Here is a 21,792-nt window from a genome sequence, read left to right as displayed (position 1 = left end):
ATGAGTGCCGTTAGAGAAGCTGTTCTTGGGCCATCTTGTAGCCTTTTAATTAAGATGATCAAAGATTAGTTTACATCAACTCTTACACTATGTATCAACGACTCTGCAGCTGACAACTGTGCCTCCATCGACTGACCTTAACCTATTGTTCCACCTATAGACTCCAAGCCCTACGTCACCAAGTACCCACATTCAAGTTGTGTATCAGAGACCGAGTCTGTGTTACGTGACATCAATGCCACAAGGTTTTAGTGTTTCCTTTTTAAAATACTTTTAGCACTACAAATATAATAATCAGTATTCATATCAAACACATACTAATCTAATATGACTAAGCAGAGATACTACACTCACTAGCAATCCACGTAAGTTGGTTCTGCAAGAAATGACGTATCAGACGTTTGAGACCCCAAAGAGAGCAACGCATTTGATATACTTACAAAGGCAGAAACTTTGATTGTATGAGGTCTCAGTGTATCCTTCATACTGCCCAACTCGCCATAAAACTTCACTCAAAACTACAGTGTACTTAGATAACCAGAAGGCAAAAGACAGAGCAAGAAGTAGAAGTAGCCCTTCTCCACAAAAGCTTCTTTAAACTACATACAAATCAATCCCTCCAGTGCACCTCAATTAAATTCTTAGTTGACATATTCTTTCCAACAGAAACCTACCACTCCTTCACACAAACTGTTACATAGCTAGAACCCTCCAAAGTTTGCACACCTTTAAGGAAGTCAAACCAACTTACTTATCAATGATTCAAGTCTGCTGGGATCCCTTTCTAGACTTTAAATTGTAATGACTTTCTCCCAAATCATTAAGTAGATCAGGACCATGCCTTAACTTGGTCATAAGTTCCTTTGAAATGTCATTATTTATTGATTTCTGATCTTGTCACCTGTGTACTGTTATATGAAAATTAAAAGAAGGACGAGGTGGTCTTGGGGTTTATAAAGTCAGACAAATCTCACAACTGGGCATTCTCTTGTTCGCAAATAAACGTGATAATGCACAGGTGCTAGTTCTTTGAGATGCAAATCTCTCTCTAAAGAAAACCTCTGTCATTGAAGAGCTTTGAAATCTTTCCATGACACCACTCAAGACTGCAGAATAAACTTTAAAACTGAAAAGGTATATATATTCATTCAAGGGACCAAAAGTAAGCATTTGACCCTGTGTACTTTTTACAACTCCACTGTGAAGTGACTTCTTGCTCTACTCTCGGATAGCCATTATAGTCCATGATGCGCTCTGCAGTCCATACACCTTAGAAATGTCTATCTTTCGAGAAGCGTTTTCTCTTTTTAGTCTGCTGTTTTTGCTTATGCTTTTGTTAATATTTTGTCATTCTTATGGTGATTTCGCCAAATGTCTTGGTTGTTTACATTGAGGTAGGTGCTGGCCTTTTGTGCAATCATTGCTCCATGGTTTCAGCCCTGCCTTCAATGTGACTACAACTTCAGATTTGGGTAACTCATGCTCTCTGTACCACTTCAGCATGACACCTGTTTGCAGGATGTATAGCAGAGTAACACAAAGGGCTGTTAAGTAACTGGAGAATTAGAGTTAAAGTTGGGCTTCTTGAGTTGTATTAGCCAAGGAATCTGCTACAGCAAAGGCCTTAAATCTCAGCACTGCACAGATCTGCCAGGTGTGTTTTCGGACTCCGCAGACACCGTCTCCTGCAGAAGTAATTAGTAAAGACTCTTTAGTAACTCCAGGAGCAACCCATAACCAGCAGCCTTATGCCTTTTCCCAGCCCTCCTTCTGCTTACCCTGTCACATTCTCCCTATGCAAATCCTTGCTCCTCCTCAATGCACTTTTCTCTGTGGCATTAAGAGCAGCTTTAGTACAAAGGAAGCACTTGCTTTTATCAGAGGTTATTGCACTGAGGGGGATGTTCAGTGCTGACACTAAGAGATTAGACATCAGAACAAGGCTTGACAACTCTTGTTTTTCTCTGGCTTGGTAAGTTTCAATTAAGGAACTGTAGGGAAAGTGTCCCTTATTGGCTGGCCAAATATTGCTACGTTGGTGGACACTTAGTGGATCAAGGAGGTGTGTTCTAATATTCTCTCATCAAACTGAAAAAGTCTTACCACAGATCGATGTTGTGTTCCACCAGATTCTCGTAATCTTTTTTTTGTGTCAATTACTCTTTTCTCATGTTTAAAACAGCAGAACTCATATAAAAAGTTGTATTGTGGTCAGAACATAATGAGAAAACGGACTTGTGCAATGGAGATAATTTGAAATGAAAGAGAACTACTATTTTAAAGGCACAATGACAGTAAATGTGATCTTTATTGTGGACATATGTCGTTATCCCCTGGAAAGCAAACATAGTTGCAAAATACATCTCTAGTGCACTAAGTGACTGAAAAGTAATTTTGCCTGCTCAAGTAGGAATGCTCCAGCTGAACTTGCATCCCAGGACACCTCCAGATGGGAGCACAAGCAACCCAAGACCAGTTTTAGTCTCTGCAGGCCTTGTGAGAGGTATGGCATGAGTCCTGTCACACAGTGATTATGGTACCCGTATACTGGCATGCCTGTTTTACGTAGGGCATCAACTGCAACAAACAACAAGGTGGTGGAATGAATGCTTGAATAATCTTGGTCACTGGTGATTGCTCAAACCACATTCTATTCCTCTGTTTTTGCTCACTATGCCTGTCTAGGCAGAGACCTACCATATGCAAATCTGTCTTAGTACAGGTCCAATAGGAACAGTCCAGCATAAACTTCCAGGTTAGGACCCTTCTAGATAGGAACACAAGCAACCCAGACTGTTATCAGCCAATTTAAACCTTGCTATTGAGGTATAGCCTGAGTTCTGTGGCCCACTGGCCCACGTAAAGGCATGCCCTTCACGCTTGGGGCTTAAACTGCAATAAACAAGGTGATGGAATTAATGCATGAATTAATCATAGCCACCAGCAGTCGCTCAAGGCCACATCCCAAAACCATTCCACCAATTCCCTCCTGAAGGGGACATCACCCCAAAGTTTAGGATAGACTATTCACACGAGGAGTAGGGTCAATACTGATTTGCATAAGGCGGGCCTCTGTCTAGTGTGGTACAGAGGTCAATGAGAGGTGGGTTGGAATATTGTCCAGATCAATTGCCAGTGGTTTAGACAAGTTCTCCCAGCTGTTTGATGTAAGTTGAAGGCATGACAGTGCCATTTTCCCTAATATAAACTTTTGTACTCACTGCTGTGGTTTATTTTTTTAGGCAAACAGTTTATACAAGGAGCTCTACATAGATCCTGAAAAAGTCAACAGTTTGTTACAGCTCGGATGCTCACCTCAAGAGGCTCGACTTGGTTTGAGAGCTTGTGATGGAAATTTGAACCATGCTGCCAATCATATTGCTAACAGGAAAGAGGTAATTTCTGATGTTTCTTGTATATTATAGAACATGCATCACTAACATTAAACATATTGTATTCATATAATACATTTCAAAAAGTGTATATTTATTAATTCAGAACTCTCTTGTTTTATGGCTACAAGCCGTCCCTTTTATATTTGAGAGAGACATCTAGCCACAGATTCCTTACCTGTGAACTTCCCAGGTGTCAGACTGGATCTGGAAAACATTTCTTGAGAAGTATCTTGGCAAGACGATAGGTGGCGTTGGTCGACTCTGTGTGACGTCATCTTCTCCGTCATTCTGATGTCCACGGTGTCGATATAGGCGCCTCCTCGGCATGCTAACGTCAGTACTTTTCTTTCTGCACCAGCCAGCACAGATCCGTTAAAGAGCACAACCCCCCTGTCATTTTTTGACAGACTTTTTTCAAATTTTGTCAGCATTTCTTCATTTGTGTGTAGGTCACCACGCCATGTCGGTCACAGATCCCCACTTCGTGTGTCTTTGGTGCCTGGAGCGCGACCACAACCCAAAGTCGTGCTCGGACTGCCGTGCCGTGGCTCCCAAAGCTTTGAGGGAGCAGTCCCTAAAGCTGCTTGCCGCCTGGTGTCGGTTGCCTTGAAGATCTCTCCTCAGAGGTCCCAGTGTCAGCCAAGAGGAAAGTCCAAGCACTGCACTGGGGGCTCCAAGTCTTCATCCTCCCTTTCGCAGTCCTCAAAGCGGTCAGGTAAAAAGCATCACACAAAAAAACAAGAAGTCGAAGCATGCTTCAACTTCACCCTGTCCATCACCTGACGCAATGGAGGAGTCGCTATGTTCGAGGCCTCGTTCTGTTGAACGTGCCTGGGTCGGCTCTGCATTTCCCTTCCTTTCCGGGAGTGACCCTCGCCTAGTTAAAGGAATTTTATGATGTCATGTGTGCCATATTTAGGTGGCCTAACCCGCTGGTACGACTTTGAGCCCCACGAGCGTGCCTTTGGGCCCCTTGGGCTCAGCAGAATGAGTTCCATTGGTTCCGCTCCTCATGGATCCGTATCCGGCGTGGCGCTGGTTGTACTTTCTCAACTTTCCCTGGTGGCGACACTACCACCGCCGCCATGCACACGGACCGCGTCAGTCTCATTCCTGACAACACGGAGCCGGCCGGGCGTCCACCGATGTCTAGTCTGGCGACAGTAGAGCCCTTAAAATCTGTGTTGCATCCTCAGCCTTATTTGAAGGGGCCTAGGATTGGAGGAAGATTGGGAGGGGACGGAGGACCCCTTAGAAGTCCTGCCTTATTCTGAAGAGATGGACTGGTGTGAGGAACCGGGTGGTGCCAGTGGCTTGGATACCTCTCCAGAGCCAGGCATGCTCTCCCCCCCCCCCCCCCCCAACCCCCCACCCCCCCACACCTGGCTATGGAGGAGGAAGCTTCTGTTGCCATGCTGGTACGTAGGGCTGCGGAGGTCTTGGACCAGCAACTGCTTACTGTGGCGGACAAGACCAATGTGTTGACAATGGTCCAGCAGCCTGGCATCTCCACCTCGGAACCCTTGCTGCCATTTAATGAGGCCTTGACTGATGTTCTCCTGGGCACCTGGTCCAAGCCCAGCACAGGAGCTCCTGTGAATAGAACAATTGCTTGCCGCCGTTGCCCTGCACCGGGCGACCCAGCTTTCATCATATCTCTCCCGACCCCTGAGAGCTTAATGGTGCAAGCTTCTACTTCTCGTGGCGCGTTCCCTTCCACAGCCTCCGGATAGGGAATATAAAAGGCTGCATTGCTTCCGCAAGAAAATATTTTCTTTCATCAGCCTCGCACTGCATTCAGTTAACACTGCATGCCTCTTGGGCCGTTACTCCCATTCGTTACGGGAGACAGTTGTGTATGTGCTGCCACAAATCCCGGAGGAGGCCCTGACTGTCTTCTCCCAAGCTGTTGCAGACAGGAGAGATGTAGTGAAGTTTACCATAAGCTGTGGCCTTGACACGAAAGACTCACTAGGCAAACAGCGATTTCCTCAACAGTGGCCGTTGGGCACCATGCCTGGCTAAGAACATCTAGCATCTCTGGGGATGTCCAAGCCAACCTTATGGACGTGCCCTTTGATGGATCTCGTCTCTTTGGAAATAGGGCTGGCGCGGCGCTAAAACGTTTCAAGGAGTCACGGGCTATGGCAAAGTCCCTGGACGTCTGTATATCATTTCAACCTGCATCTGGCTTTCGCCGCTTTTGTGGCTACGGAAGGGTCTTCCCGCAGCGCCAGCCTGTCCTAGCCAGGGGACCACGCAAGTTCCGCAACCTCCGTTGTCTAAACACACCATTGTCAGTCAACTTTATGGCTCTGCGCTTCTGGCATTGAAAGTCGTGAAAAGTACTGTTTCAGCACACCAAGGGGGGGACCTGTATAGACAATGTGGACATCACAATGACAGAGATGCCGACGTCACGTGGAGTCGACCGACGCTACCTATCTTCTTCTGGATCCAGTCTGACGCCCGGGAAGTTCACAAGTAAGGAATCTGCCGCTAGATCACGTCTCTACCAGATAAGACGTTACCGAAGGTAAGTAACTTGTCCTTCAGAAGTATAAACTGCATGTTAGTCTTTTGTATACAGAGCTATACAAATATTAGTACATCAAGTATTTTTTTTTTCCATCACTGTGGAAAAAATGTTAATATCTAGTAGGGCTTGTTTGCACGTATATACCAGCAACTTTGTCACCGGCTACTCAGATGTATTCGCTAACATTAAAGTGAGGGAATTCTCAGGAGATCTCTTGCTCTAAGCAATCCTTTTTCATTTATAAAACTAACTAGAGCTGTCTGTGATGCAGGGTACTGCATATTTTATTAGTTTTGTAAAGTGATAGCTTTAGCTGTTCGCCAGAGATATTTACAGCAGCTCAACAATTCATTGGTTAGTAGTTGTAACTTTTCTTGCAGGGAAAGGTAGACGCTTTTCTGTCAGCCTTTGTTTTTGGAACTTATAAGTGTGCCCCATTAGCTGTAACATCGGATTGTCATTCACATTTTGGGACAGCTTGCTTAGAGTGGGGCAATCATGTTTAAGAAACACAGTGATGACAGATCAGCAAGGAGCTGACAAATTGTGCATCAACTAGAGCCGTGATCGTTAAACTGTCTAGTGTGCAAACCCAATTGGATTGTCAGAGGACATCCCCTCATCTCAGGTGGCACCATCCACAAAGCCCCTCCATACAGTCCACCCCTGACTCCTTCCTATGCTTTTTAAAATCACTTTTTTTTTATCACAAAAGCAGATTAATCTTACTGTTGGTGTGTGCTGGTGAGGGCAGAAGACTCTGTGTTCTGCTCCAGTGCTAAAACTGTGTGTACAGGACTGCCGCACATGAACTGAAGGTGCAGCCTCTGTCCCCCCTCTCTTTTCCACCTCCCTGGTCAACACGGGCAGCTGGTTTGCAGGGATGTAAGGAGCAGTTCCAAACAGTCATGGAAGTAGATAGGAAGATGAGAATAGTGGAGGAGCATGGTACTTTAATCCAGCTGACTTTGCTGGATTTCGCTACATTTAATCAGGAAGTTTTTTTTGGAGGGGGGGGCACATCTGTGCATGTCCCGTTAGAACAAATATTCAGCCTTTTCTGATGGATAGTTCTGCCTGTGGATTCCTCACCTTATGAATACCCCCTGCGCCAGCATTCAGCGGAAATTCTTTCCTAGCTCTCCCACATCGACGTGGACGTCACAATAGCACTGCTCCTCTCGCGACACCGTATGACGTAATCGGAGCCATAAGAGGACCTCGTCTGCGCGCTGACGTCAGTTCCCTTTTTTCCGCACCGTCAACGCTTAACGGTTTTTCTAGGGGCTCTCCATTTTCTTCGAAGAAAACTTTGTATCACTTGTTGGTTTCTGATGGCTACTTCCGGGAAGACCGGATTTAAACCCTGCAGAGAGTGTGGCGGGCATATGTCAATCACGGACCCGCATGAAGATTGCCTCTGGTGTTTATCTTCGGATCTTGACGTCGAAGAATGTCGAAGATGAATCCCAAGGCTATTAAGGAGCGTGAAGCTAAGTTGTTTATGGCCAAAGCCAAAAAGTAGAGGAGTGGTCGAAAGAGGGCAAAGTCTTCGTCTTCCCATACATCTAAGTCGAAGAAACATAAGAAGTCCAAGAGGAGACATGGCTCTCGACACCGTTCTTCGAAGACCAGGGCCTTGAGGTCGAGGTCGCCGACTCTGGCTGAGCAGCCTCGAAGAAAGGACTTAGTTTCTCCATCTCCTCAGGTGATGCCGGTTCCATCTCCGGATCCGGTATCGCCGGCTTCAAAAGGCTCTTCGCTGCATGAAGATTCACCGGCTCCAGAGATGTCTTCTGTGCATAGGGAGTCGTCTCCAGGTCGGGTGGCTTCACCTGTGCGGGCGCCGTCCCTGGCTCCGCAGCCTCCACCTCGACCTCAGGAAGATACGGACCCATATCCTGCTTTTCCTGCTCCTGGTTCAGATTTGTCGCATTTCCTTAATGCGATGTTTGGCATGTTTGCCAGGGCCTCTGCTCTATCCGGTGCGCCTTCGGGCCCCGTGGGTCCTTTGGCCTTTAACTTGGTTGTTCCTCAATTTTATCCCCAGGCACCCTTTATGCCTTTCTTGCCTCCGGCTTGGTATTTCCCGGCGCCGAGGTCCTCCACTCCGGCTCCTCGGACTCCTTCGGCTGTTGACTCGGCACCGCCTCCAGTTCGATCGGCGTCGAGGTTCGAAGCTGAGGCTCCTCCGTCAACGTCGTTGATGCCTTCACCGGCATCGCGTGTGGCGCCGCCGACGCTGATTCCTAAGCAACGCTCTAGGAGAGAGGCGCAGAGGCTCCTTGAAAAGGAGGAATATGCACAGAATCAGGAGGAAGGACAGGTTGTTGATCCTATGGATGAGTTTGAAGGCCTTCGCGAGGCTAGTGGCTTGGATACTTCTCCTGAGTATAATCTCCCATCTGTGAATGCTGGTGTTGTGCAAGACATTGCTCCTAATCATATGGTCATAAGGAAGGCGGCTGATTTGCTTGGTCTACAGCTTCCCTCGGCTGAGGTGAAATCTAATATTCTTACGGAGATTCTTAACACTTCTTCTTCAACTTCTGAACCGTTGCTTCCCTTTACGAATGCTTTGACAAAACCAATAATGGAGGTGTGGCAGAAGCCTTTATCTGCTCCTGCGATTTCTCGTTCCATCTCTAGGAGGTACAGGCCTGCTCCTGGTGATCCGGCTTTTTTATCCTCACATCCTATGCCGGAAAGTTTAGTTGTCCAGGCTTCTTGTTCGAAGCAATCTTCTGGTTCTTTCCCTACCATTCTTGGTGATAGGGATTCTAAAAAAAATGGAGCAGGCGGCAAAGAAGGTGTTCTCTTCTGCAAGTATGGCTCTTAAATCCACTAATGCAACCTGTCTTCTTGGAAGGTATATCCATGCTTTGATGAACTCAGTCATGCAGCTGGCTCCAAAGTTGCCTGAGGAGGATCGGGCTGATTTCTTGGAAGTCCTTTCTGATTCACAGGCTGCGGCACATCAGGTGACTCAATCAGGCCTGGACACTGCTGACTCTGTAGCTCGTGTGATGGGGTCTTCTATGGCGGCAAGGAGACAGGGTTGGCTTCAATCGTCTGGTTTCCCACCTGATGTTCAGGTGACTTTGCTGGATTTGCCCTATGATGGGTCAAACTATTTGGTTCAAAGGCGGACTCAGCCTTAGAACATTTTAAGGACAGTAGGGCTACTGCAAGGTCTCTAGGTCTCTAGGCCTCCAGGTGCAGTCCAGAGGATATGGCTACAAGCGGTATCGTTGATTTGGGAGATCTGCTTCCTTTTTTAGCCGCCAGCGATCTCAACAGGGCCAGCAACAGCAGAATCCCTTGTACAAGTCGTTCAGAGGGAAGAATAAAAGAGGTCTCAGGGGAGCAGCTCTTCAACAATCCTCCTCCTCTTCCTCTACTTCTCCTCCCGCCACCATTGGTACATCAGGAAAGCAGTTCTAGATCCCATCTTAGAACTTGTTGGTTCGGTTGGAGGTCGGGTGTCCCACTTTCTACAAGAGTAGAGACTGATCACATCAGATCGTTGGGTCTTGAATCTTTAGAGAATGGGTACGCCCTTCCCTTTTTGGAGTTTCCTCCTCCTTACCCTCCTCGCCAGGGTTGGTGCTCGGAGGACCACTTACTGCTTTTACAGCAGGAGGTTCTTACCTTGCTACAGAAAGTTGCGATAGAGGTGGTTCCGGAGCAGGAAAGGGGTCAGGGTTGCTACTCCCGGTATTTCCTGATCCCCAAAAAGGATGGTCGCTTAAGGCCAATCCTGGACCTCAGGATTTTTAACCTCTATCTCAGACAGGAGAAGGTCAAAATGTTGACCTTGGCTTAGGTTCTTCTTGCGCTGCAATGGGAAGACTGGATGGTGTCCATCGATCTACAGGATGCGTATTTTCATCTTCCCATCCTGAGGTCGCATCGGAAGTATCTCCGGTTCACGGTAGGGTCGCAACATTATCAGTTTGCGGTTCTTCCGTTCGGTCTTACTTCCGCACCTCGAGTCTTTACAAAGGTGATGGCGGTGGTAGCTGCTCATCTCAGAAAGTCAGGGGTTCCTGTTTTCTCCTACCTGGATGACTGGCTGTTGAAAGCGGAGTCTCCGGAGTTGGTTTCGGGCCACTTGCAAGTAACAGCTTATCTGTTGTTCAAATTGGGTTTCTCGATAAATGTACCCAAATCTCACCTGGTGCCTTCTCAGCGCAGCCTGTTCATAGGAGCAATACTCGACACTTCTGTGTTTCGAGCTTACCCTCCTCCGCAGAGGATTCTCGACATTAAGGAAATTATTCCTTTATTTCACGATGGAGCGGTTGTTCCAGACCTGAAGGTTCTTCGCCTGCTCGGTCTGTTTGCTTCCTGCATTCTGTTGGTCAACCATGCACACTGCCACATGAGGGCACTCCAGTGATGCCTCCGCAGGCAGTGGTATCAGCACAACAGAGATCTCGGGGAGAAGGTCAAGATCTCCAGAGAAGCTGCAGCGGAGCTGATTTGGTGGAGTGTGCAGGGCAACCTGTCTCAAGGAAAGCCCTTTCAGCCCCCTCCACCGGTGGCCACAGTGATCATTGATGCCTCCACTCTAGGGTGGGGTGCTCATCTGAGGGATCTGGAGGTTAAAGGTCTTTATCTCCAGAGGAAAGGTTGCTTCATATCAACCTTCTTAAATTGCGGGCGATTTGTTTGGCACTAAAGGCCTTCTTCCCTTCCCTTCGTGGTCAGTCAGTTCAGGTCCTGACGTACAACACTACCGCGATGTGGTATATCAACAAACGGGGAGGTGTAGGGTCGTTTTGTCTCTGTCAAGAGGCTCTGCGGCTCTGGCCCTGGGCTCAGAACCATCGAATTTGAGTGCAAATCATCTGGCCAGTGTGCTGAATGTTCGTGCAGACCGTCTCAGTCGGCTTTACTCGGCCGATCACGAGTGGCGGCTTCATCCGGGGGTGATCCATTGCATCTTTCAGATGTGGGGGTCTCCGCGGTTGAACCTGTTTGCCACCCACGAGAACGCGCACTGCCCGTTGTTCTGCAGTCTCCAGTTTCCGATGCAGGGAGTGCTAGGGGACGTGTTTCAATTGGATTGGAGCTCACAACTCATTTACGCATTTCCTCCCATACCCTTGATTCCTCGGGTTCTGAGGAAGATTTGCCAAGACGGGGCCCAAGTCATATTGATCGCCCCGGATTGGCCAAGAAGGGTGTGGTACACAGATCTACTTCACCTTTCATCGCACCCTCCGCTCCGTCTCCTTCTCAGGGCAGACCTCCTCTTGCAGTCGCAGGGGCAGGTTTTACACCCCCACCTCTAGAGCCTGTACCTTCATGCCTGGAGATTGAACGGGGCAACCTGAGCTCCTTCTCTCTCCCGCCGGATATAGTGGATGTTATTTTATCGTCCAGGCGACACTCCACTAAGTCTGTTTACTCTTCCAGATGATCCAGATTTGTTAGGTGGTGCGGAGAGCGAGACATTGACCAGTTTGTCTCATATTCTGGAGTTTTTACTTTCTTTGGCACAGCAGGGATGTACTGTAGCCACTGTTAAGGGTTATTTGTCGCTCTTGTCGGCTTTTCTCTGTTTGCCGGACCAGCCATCTTTGTTTAAGTCCCCCATTGTCATGAGGTTCATTAAGGGCCTTACAAATAAGTTCCCTCCCACACCTTTAATTAAGCCTCAGTGGGATTTGAATCTCGTTCTTACCTTTTTAATGGGTTCTCCGTTTGAGCCTCTTCATACTTGCCCGTTGAGGCTTTTTTCTTTTAAACGTTTTTCTTGATTGCCATTACCTCGGCAAGGAGGGTAAGTGAGCTTCAGGCTCTTAGTTCGAAACCTCCTTTCTTGACCATTCTTGCGGATAAGTTGGTTTTAAGGACCAGGGCTGCTTTTCTTCCCAAGGTGGTTACCCCTTTTCATTTGGGACAGTCCATTACTTTACCTACCTTCTGTCCTCCCCCTCACCCTTCCAAAGAGGAGGAGAGACTGCATCGTTTGGACCCTTAGAGAGCTGTCAGCTTTTACTTGGATCGGACTACAGATCTGAGGCTGGACGATCAGCTTTTTGTGGGCTATGTTGGGAAGATGAAAGGCAAGGCTGTGCACAAGAGGACTCTCTCCAGGTGGATTATCTTGTGCATCAAGATTTGCTACGACTTGGCCAAGAAGGACTCTCCTGAAGGTATCAGAGCTCATTCCACCAGAGCTAAGTCTACGTCTTCTGCTTTGGCTAGAGGTGTTCCTGTTATTGACATTTGTAAAGCAGCAACTTGAGCCTCCCTCTGCACCTTTGCGAAGCATTACTGCTTGGACTCTGAGGTTAGGAGGGATGGCCATTTTGCTCGTTCTGTTTTGCAAGATTTTTTGGTCTAGTCAGGTGGACACCCTCCTCAAGGAGAGGTACGGCTTTGGATGTCTATTCATAAGGTGAGGAATCCACAGGCAGAAGTATCCATCAGAAGAATAAGATACTTACCTTCGGTAACGCTTCTTCTAGTGGATACAGTATCTGCCTGTGGATTCATCACTGTCCCGCCCGCCTCCCCGTTGTCCACCTGTTTCTACCAAAAAATGTTTTATTTTAATATGTCTTAATCATGTTGATATTTTAATAATGAGAAATGCTTATTCAGTTGCTATTTCTCTATGTCTTTAATGATTATGCATTGGTGAGTTTATAAATGTGTACATATTTGGTATGCTATGTTTACATCTGAAAATGTGTCGGTCCGCCCGTTTGCCTCGTGGCACGGAAAAAATGGGTCGAACTGACGTCAGCACGCTGACGAGGTCCTCTTATGGCTCCGATGACGTTATACGGTGTCGCGAGCTGAGCCGTGCTATTGCGACGTCCTCGTCGACGTGGGAGAGCTAGGAAAGAATTTCCGCGGAATGCTGGCGCAGGGGGTATTCATAAGGTGAGGAATCCACAGGCAGATACTGTATCCACCAGAAAAAGTGTTACCGAAGGTAAGTAACTTGTTCAACGCCCAAGCCAAGAAAGTTGTTACTGGTGAGGTGTGTGTTGTTCAGCAGAATCGCACTCTTCTGCCCTGTGGTGCTCACTTCTATGTCCTAAGTATCCTGAAGACTCTTTAGGTACTGGGCAGGGCAAGTCAAGGAGGTAATAGATGACACTTTCAACTTGCTAGGTGAGGGCTCCAATCTCTGAATGGCACATACAAGAGGTCTGGGATGGAGGTTAACAATGTTATTTGAAAGCTGCACATGGTTGGTTACATGTCACAATGGCAAGGGTACTTGGCTCATGTTCTGTTGTTCCTCCAGACTTTCTGATCCTGGGCCGGGGCATTTAGGGTAACGTGAACCACAGCTAACAATCTGATTTAGTTGAAGGGTAAGTGCATACCTGAAGCAGAAGCTGTGGCGGATAGGTCGCTTTGCGGGGACACACTCAACTTCAGTGAGAATCCGGTTTATACCTGTCTTCCCCTAACTCCCACTGGCAGGGTTCGGGCCTCTGGAGAGTGGAAAGCACAAAGCCTAAAAGAAGGCTGAACTGGATATTCAACAATCCAATGCCTGATTAAGTCTTGCCTTGCCAGGGCCCACACTATTTGTCTGCTCCATGATTGCTATTGCTGCCTGCCTCCCTGTCCCAGTTTGAGCCCACCCAAAAAGAGAGAGACCCAGGTGGCAGATCAAAATGCTGTCAACTGACACAGCAAGGGCTGCAAAGGACCTACCAGGCCCCTCACGAAGAAAGTGTTGGATCGCTTAGCTGCATTTCAGTATAGCTTTACTGAGCATTATTTAGGTATGCATTGTATGGGCATTGGGGTGAGGTGGTGACTGTTATAGTTGAATATTGTCAAGCTGTCACTGTAGACTTGCACTCTGCATTCCCAGCGAACTACCTGATGCTATTGCCCATTACTTTAATATCTCCTTACCAGTCCACTTGCATGCATTACACAGCGGCACAAGAGGGCATCCATTGCATCAGCCCACTCACTCTTTCACTGAATGGAGAGCAGGAAAGGGAAGCATTGCTGATAGTGAAGTTTTCCCCATGCTGTTGTCCTTGCAGTGAAATCCAGGGCATAGAGTAGGTGCTTTTAGTACATACCTCAATAAAAATATCTCTCTCTATCTCTACCTTTTGAAGTCATTGTTTTCATGTTGGCTAATTCTAATCCTAGATTCCTCACCCTGTGAAATCTCCCCATGTGCCCAACTGGGTCTGGAATTCTTGCAATAGCCTCTGCAAGAATAGCTGTGGTAGGTAGGTGTGGTAGTAGGTGGCACTATTGGCCTCCATTGTGAGTCTGTCTTGCCTTCAGACAAGATGATACAGCGCTTCATATAGATGCCCCCCTTGAGGTTAGTTCCTCTTTAACTACGCACTTCGATGTGAATCCTGAGCTTGCTTCTTTGATTTTCAAACTCTGAATTTTTATCTAAACCATTTTTTAACAGTGTCCAGGGATGTTGCCTGACAAAATGGCAGGATTTAAACTGTGCTTTATGCAAGTTTCTGGCTCAAAACTGTACGATTATGACAAATCTTCACGAGGGACCCTAAGACAATCATGGTGCAAGAAGCTAATCTTTATGTTGACATGCATAAAAATTAAGGTTGATCCTGCTACAAGTTGTGAGTTCATTTCCAATCCTGCTCCCCATCCTCTGGTTCTCCAAGACTAGGTTGAGAGTCACGTTCAAGAGAAAACACACAAAATCAGGAATGGGTCTCTTCACTCTCTTTATACTGTTGTGTTAGTGAGTGGTCCATTAGCCAGCACTTTAAAGGCCCACCTCTGTAAATGAATTCTGTCTCTGATCTAATTCTGGTCCCGAAGCTGATGTGTCTGAGATCCCAAGTCCGTCGTTGACTCTGTCACATTTCAGCCTTCATGGTGGACATTTTGTAACTCTACAAATTCTTCTGGACCCTCAGGAAGGAGTGACATTAGAGCCAATGGGTCCTTCAGGGCCTCAAGATGGGCTTCCACCAGCAGGTCCTTCCTTGGTGCTGAAAGACATTGTACTGCCTCATCCCATTCTGCTTCAAGTGCTGGGCTGTGCCTTGGTTTCTTTGCCACTGGCCCCCATTGATTGTTCCTTTATTGGCGCTGACCCCAGCTCCAAAAGAACCGGTGTCAGATTCTGCTCAGACTGATTGCAGATCTGGGAAAGACTTCAGCAAGGGCTCGTTCAGTGTTGCACTGTACATGATGATTTCAATTGCCAAAGGATTGTACAAAATTGTTCCCCTGGCAAAAGGAGTAATTCAGGTACTTTCTGGTCTGCAAGAAGGACTTCAGAGTCTTAATAACACTGGCTCAGGTTCTGATGGCCTTGAATCTAGAGCACTGGATAGTGTCCCTAGACTGGTAGTGTGCTTACTACCCTCCCCCCTCAGCTAGCATCAGACAATATCATTACTTTTTGCTCTAGGATTTTCCATCAGTGAGCCAAGTCTCATTTTCAGCCTTCTCAATGGCTTCTCTTTATTGGGGCCATCTTCAGTGGTGGCTCTGTGATGCCGACCTGAGCTTTGATAGGTCATTCTACCTTCCTCCTTTGGAGGGGTCAGTGGTGACACATGCATACATTTTTGGTTGGGGTGGTCACCTAGAAGACGTGTCTCTCCAGAGGTCTCTAGTCTCCCATGGAGCAGTGTTATTACATCAGTGTTTTGGAGCTGCACACCATCCTCCTGACCCTCAATGCTCTTCTGTCCATCAAGGGCAGATCGATCTAGTTGTTGACTGACAACATGACCTCCATGTGGTATTGCAACAAGCGGGGCAGAATTTTGTCCTGAGTCCTCTCTATATGTGATGAGCTGTGGTGGTGGCTGACCGTCAAAATGTCTCCCTGACAGTGAATCAACTGGTGGGGCTGCTTAACATGGCGATCGAGCTTAGCCTTAGCTTATTCATTCCAGTGGTGTAGTTTGTGACCTAAGGTTCACTAATTTTTAAAACGTTATTCTGTTTTCCGATGCACTCTCATGTGATGTTTCCTCTGTTAACCTAGCCTCTGTGCTTGCATTATACAAATATGTGTCTAGGTTTGAATTATGCAAATAATGTAAAGAGATAATGTTAAATATATGTTGAATCTTCCTGGAGTGTACATCCTTTTGTCAAAATAAGATATGAGATGGTGTTCCAAGGATAAATAATAGCAGTTGCATTTTTGATGCTTTCCGGTTCTACATACAAATGCTTTTATTTTTGATTGCCTTATTGTTTTAAAGTCCGTTGTAGAGCATTGGAGCGAGGCACACAATTACATAACTGAACAATAACAGCATTATGAATAAGAAAAATATGTTCTTTGGTTTACTAATTATGGATTCAGTTTACTAATGTACTCTGCTTTGTTTTTTACTATCAATTTTAAGGAAAAGTCAAGAATCAGAAAAGAGGAGCGAGCGAAACGAAGAAAAAGACTGGATAAAATCAATACATTAAGAAGCATGGGCTATTCAGAGCGGACTGCCTCTGAAGCCCTACATAATGCAAATGGAGACCTAGATCAAGCTCTAAAGGTTAGCCATTGCTTTCTATTTACATGTGCTTATTATATAAGGCTTCTAAGTTTAATGCAAAGAGTTGGGAGGAATCTGCATGTGTTTACGTTTTTTACTTAAACTGGTGTGTGAATCCATTTGCTATTTCTTAGCCCCACGTGATGGGGTATGTGCTCGAAACAGACCTTTAGCTTGCCTTCTTGAACAGGGGCACAACTACAGTCCATGTATGTGTGGGAGAACCTAGCAAGACAAAGGAGGCAATCTCATCACCCAGAATTCAGCTTTGAAATCCACAACCTATGTAGTAATATAACAAAGAACAATAGGTAAGAACCCCTAGACCATTATGTGAAGTTTGTTCTAATGGTGCAAAATGATCACTGCACTACATATTATTTAACTGTAAATATTGGTAAAATTAAAGTGTTTTCATGTGTACATCAGTAGGTGTGTGGTCTTTAGGGAGTAAAAAACTAATTATTTTATAGGTATCCATATGTGCTTGCTGGACTTGGCCCTTTCTGCAGAGTCATCTCCAGATTTTTTGCCTTTTACCCTCCACGTTTTTCTGAGTTTATTTTTGTTGTCTTTAGGGCTCTGTGCACTTTACCACTGCTAACCAGTGCTAACGTGGCTGTTCCTCTCTCCATAAAACATGTTGAATTGGTTTATACCCAATTGGCCTATTTAATTTACATGAAACTCCGTAGTAAATTGGCACTACCTGTGCCCATTGCCTGTAAATTAAATGCAAAAAGAACAATTGATGGACAGAATGCAGAACAATGTCATACATTCACCCCAGTACAGAGATCTGGGCCTAAATCCATCGTTTTTTTGCTCACCATGCCATTCCAGTTTGAACCCAGCCATATGCAAATCAGTCTTGACCCTGCGCCCAATGGGAACAGTCCAGCCCGAACTGCCAGGCCAGGTCCTCCCTGGACTGGAAACAAGCATCCTAGGACTGGTTTCGGGCTTTCAGCAATGCTACTATGTGGGCCTGCAACACTGATTGTGTCTCCGACTTAAGTAACCCTTTAAACATATCTCAGGCCTGCCATTGCAGCTTGTGTGTGTGTGTGCAGTTTTAAACTGCCATTTCGACCTGGCAAAGTAAATCTTTTTCCGAGCCCAAACCTTCCTTTTTAAGGTCTCGCCTAGGCAGTGCGCATGTGCTGTCTAGGAGGGCCTTTAGCCAACGGTCTTCACTTTTTCAAGCACTGCCCTCGTGCTTGTGGCGGCATCCACCTTGCGGGAGCGAGCAGCGGCGCGGCCACGTTAATTACAAACATATGTCTGCTGCTCGCTCCCGCAAGATGCCGCCACAAGCACGAGTGCTTGAAAAGTGAAGACCGCTCGTTTTTTTTTTTGAAACCTTTATTACAGAATTCAAAAGATATACAAAGATGGGCCTACAACCTTCGGGCCGGCCGCTAGTAAACAGTATGAGCATAGAATACAGTCAGTAAACAGTCGCTGCAGCGTGAGAGAGGTCACAGGAGTTGAAAGAAGCGTTGGCGGCCACACCGTCCGGACCCCCCACATGGCGGTTCCATTTTTATATAAGAAACGACAGACAAATCCACAAGGCAGCCAAAAGTCAAAGCAACAGTATGAGCTCCCCTGGGGAGGACCCTACCGATCCACAGGAATAGCGGGGGGGGATAGGAGACAAAGTGGACTCAAAGCCCAGAACCAAGGCGACAAGCAGACTAAGGAGACGGGGCCAGTGCCAGATCAGGCGTCAGCGGCGGGGTACAAATTCCGCCACGGTAGGTGTTCCAGGGGCCCCACACTTTCACCCACTTCCCAGGCTTACCTCTTGCAACATACACTACCTTTTCCCGAAACATACATCAATCCATGTTGTCCTTCCACGCCGAGACCGTTGGCAACCTCTGGGAACCCCACAATTGCGCAATGTCACGCTTGGCCACCATATATCCCAGAGTCACCCACCACGTCTGCGGCACTGAGTAGTCAGTCGGCTCCCACACATTTAGCAGACATCTCCTCGCCTCGGGAAGCAGCGTCACATGCGTGACCGCCTGCAACACCGCGTGCACATCACGCCAGAATCGCGCCACCTCCGGGCATTCCCACAAAATATGGAGGAAGGTCCCTAAAGAACCACACCCACGCTTACACAACCCATCCACGGCATATCCCATACGCATCAGACCCGGCTCCGTAACATAGACCCTATGGAGTATCTTGAGCTGGACGAAGCGAAGGCGAGCCGGTATGGCCACCTCTTTCGGGGAGGCCACCGCAGACACCCAATCCTCGTCATCCAGCTCCAATCCATCGGCCACCCACACCTCACGAAGGCTAGTCAGCAGTCCCGAGCGATCGTTGATGAGCTTTTTGTAAATCAATGAAATCGTGCCGTCCGGTACATGCCCATCTAGCACTCTATCTTCCAGAGGGGAATACTCCGGGATGGAGGCAACATCCGGGAATACGGAGCACAGCGCGTGACGGACCTGGATATATCGAAAGTACTCCCTGTCCTGCAACTGGAATTCAGTCTGCAGCACATCGAACGTTTTGAATCCCCCCCTCGTCCAGAGATCGCCCACCTTGCTGATGCCTATCATGTCCCACTTCTCAAAGCCCTTCGAGGTCCACAGAGAGCCCAGCCGCTCAGATGCATACAGCGGCGTCGCCCGGGTCAACCGATCCTTCCACCCCATCGCCGAGTTTGCCGCGTGCCACACCCGTACCGCGACCCGCGTAGGGCCCGTCAGACGTGCGTCGAGCGATCTAGAATAAAGCGCCCGACCATAGTCGCCACCCGGCAGTAATAGTTTATCCATTTCAAAGGCCGGGTTAAGAGCGGGCCCATAAAGGCCGTGGTTTATAGCAGCCAGCTGGGAGGCCCAGTAATATCGTTTGATGTCTGGGAGGGCGACCCCCCCGTCGTACCACGGGAGCGTCAGCTTCGCAAGGGCGATACGCGGCCTACCCTCCCAGAACAGGCGTCGCTGCAGACTCTCCACCTCGCGAAAGTAGCGCGCCGGGACAACGTCCATCGTGTTCTGTAAAGCGTATAGGAAACGTGGCAGCGACATCATCTTAAACAATGCCGCACGGCCGAGCGGTGAGAGCGGCAAGCGCCTCCAACGCGCCACGTCCTCCTTCAGGCGCTGGAGGGGGGGGAGCAAGTTCTGTTTATATCGGGCCTCAGCGTCCAGGGTAATGAAGATACCCAGGTACTTAAATCCCTGCGGAGCGATCTGGATAGGACAACCCCGCGGAAGGATAGGAGCCTCCCCGGAAAGGACATACACACAGGATTTAGCCCAGTTGATGACTAAGCCGGAGTTGCGGCCAAATGAATGCAAAACATCCACAAGTACAATCAGCGATTTACGCGGGGAAGCAAGGTATAAGAGAATATCATCAGCGTAAAGGGATACGCGATCCTCATACTCGGGGGTCCATCGGAGACCACGGATAGAAGGGTGCCACCGCAGCCACTCCGCCAGGGGCTCCAAGGCAAGCGCGAAGAGGAGCGGCGATAGCGGGCGCCCTGCCGCGTGCCCCTGCCCAGCTCAAACGGAGCCGACACTCTACCGTTCACCGCCACCTGCGCCAGCGGTCCAGAGTATAACAGTTTCACCCAACCAATAAATCCCGGGCCAAAACCAAACTTAGCCAGCGTCGCCCAAATATATGGCCACTCAAGCGTGTCGTATGCCATAGTGGCGTCCAGGGACGCCAAAATGGCCGGCTCTCGTATGAACGGGACCCGCGCGAGCACCCCATGCAAACGCCGCAGGTTGAGCGCGGTGTTGCGATGAGGGATAAAGCCGGACTGGTCCTGGTGAATCAGATCGCACACCACGCCAACCAGCCGATTAGCCAGCACCTTGGCGAGAATTTTGGGTTCCGCATTCAACAGCGAAATGGGCCTGTAAGACGTGACCCGATCCCGCGGCCTCCCCTCCTTATGAATAACCACGATAGTGGCCAGACGCTGGTCCAGCGGGAGGGAACCCGCCGAGCGGGCCGCGAGGAACATAGCACGGAGATGCGGCGCCAGCGTATCCGGTCGTAGTTTGTACAATTCGATGGGAAGGCCATTAGGACCCATGGCCTTGCCGGAGGCGACCGAACGTATGGCGAGGGCAATCTCCTCAGATGTTGGGGTCACGTCCAACAACACTTTATCCTCCTCCGAAAGGGAAGGCAGCGCAATGTCTTTAAGCAGGACATGGGAATCCTCTTCCGAGCGGGAAGATACCGGGGAATACACCCCACGGAAATATTCTGCAATGCAATCAACAATTTCTCCTGGTTCAGTGACACACACACCATCCAATTTCTCAATCGACGGGACAACTCGACTCGCTCTCTCCTTTTTATCCAGCCACGCAATCAGTTTACCAGCCTTATCACCCACATCATACAGTCTCCCCTGTTGCTCTCTACTGAGGCCCCTGGCTGCCTCCGTGACGAGGGCCTTGTAGTCCGCCTGCTTGAGTCGGAGAGCATGCAATTTGTCGTCCGTCACCCCACACTCCAAATCACCCTCCAACTCGGTTATCTCAGTTTCAATACGGGTTGCCTCCTCCCGCTCGCGCCTCCGGGAATGGGGAAATAAGGGACAGGGCCTCCCCCCGGAGTACCGTCTTAAACGCCTCCCACAGAGAAACCGCGGACGACACAGACCCCACATTGTCTTCAAAATATCGCTTAAGAGATTTAACCAAATCTGCGCGAATTGTGGGGTCACGCAGGTACCAGGGATTAATCGGGGCCACCCTCCCCTCCCCCCTCGGGACAATGTCGAAGTGCAACAGGAGCGGGGAGTGGTCTGAAATACCCCGCGCCAAATGTCGTACCTCCCCAACCCGCCCCGCCTGTACCGCTGGCATCAGGACATAATCAAGTCTCGAAAGACTGCCATGAGCCCCGGAATGAAAGGTGTACTGTATCTGCGTAGGATGTTTCAACCGCCAACAATCCACCAGCCCCAAGGTATCCAGGAGGCCGGACAACCACGCTTGGGCACGGGGGAGATCCCTAGGAGGGTGACGATCCTCAGTCCCGGAAACCACAGCGTTAAAATCCCCCCCAACCACTAGAATCCCCTCCGGAAAGCCAAGGAGGAGGCGCCCCAGATCCGCAAAAGTAGTCGTTTGCAACCCTGGCGGGACATAAACAGAAACGAAAACAATCACTCTACCCTCCAATCTACCCACCAGAACCGTGTATCGTCCCCTGTCATCATGGAGCACCTCATCAACTTCCAACGGGAGCGAGGTCTTAGCCATAATGCCCACACCCCTCGAACCAGACGTGAAGCCCGAGTGGCCATAAGGCGATAGCCCCGTCTGTTCATGGCACGAAAGGA

General features: G+C 48.4%; 1 protein-coding gene across 1 annotated transcript in view; it reads left to right on the top strand.

Annotated features, from left to right (window-relative positions):
- NUB1 (negative regulator of ubiquitin like proteins 1) overlaps positions 1-21,792 on the top strand; it is a 260,190-nt gene that overhangs the window by 142,294 nt on the left and 96,104 nt on the right. The window contains exons 11-12 of the mRNA XM_085632023.1: positions 3,243-3,395; positions 16,296-16,442. Coding sequence (XP_085488149.1) covers positions 3,243-3,395; positions 16,296-16,442 — 300 coding nt within the window. The remainder of the gene's footprint in view (positions 1-3,242; positions 3,396-16,295; positions 16,443-21,792) is intronic.

The sequence above is a fragment of the Triturus cristatus genome, chromosome 10 (genome assembly GCF_964204655.1).
Source record: "Triturus cristatus chromosome 10, aTriCri1.1, whole genome shotgun sequence".
Lineage (NCBI taxonomy): Eukaryota > Metazoa > Chordata > Amphibia > Caudata > Salamandridae > Triturus > Triturus cristatus.
The sequence above is the reverse complement of the archived record's forward strand: the minus strand, read 5'-3'. Positions and strand labels throughout refer to the sequence as shown.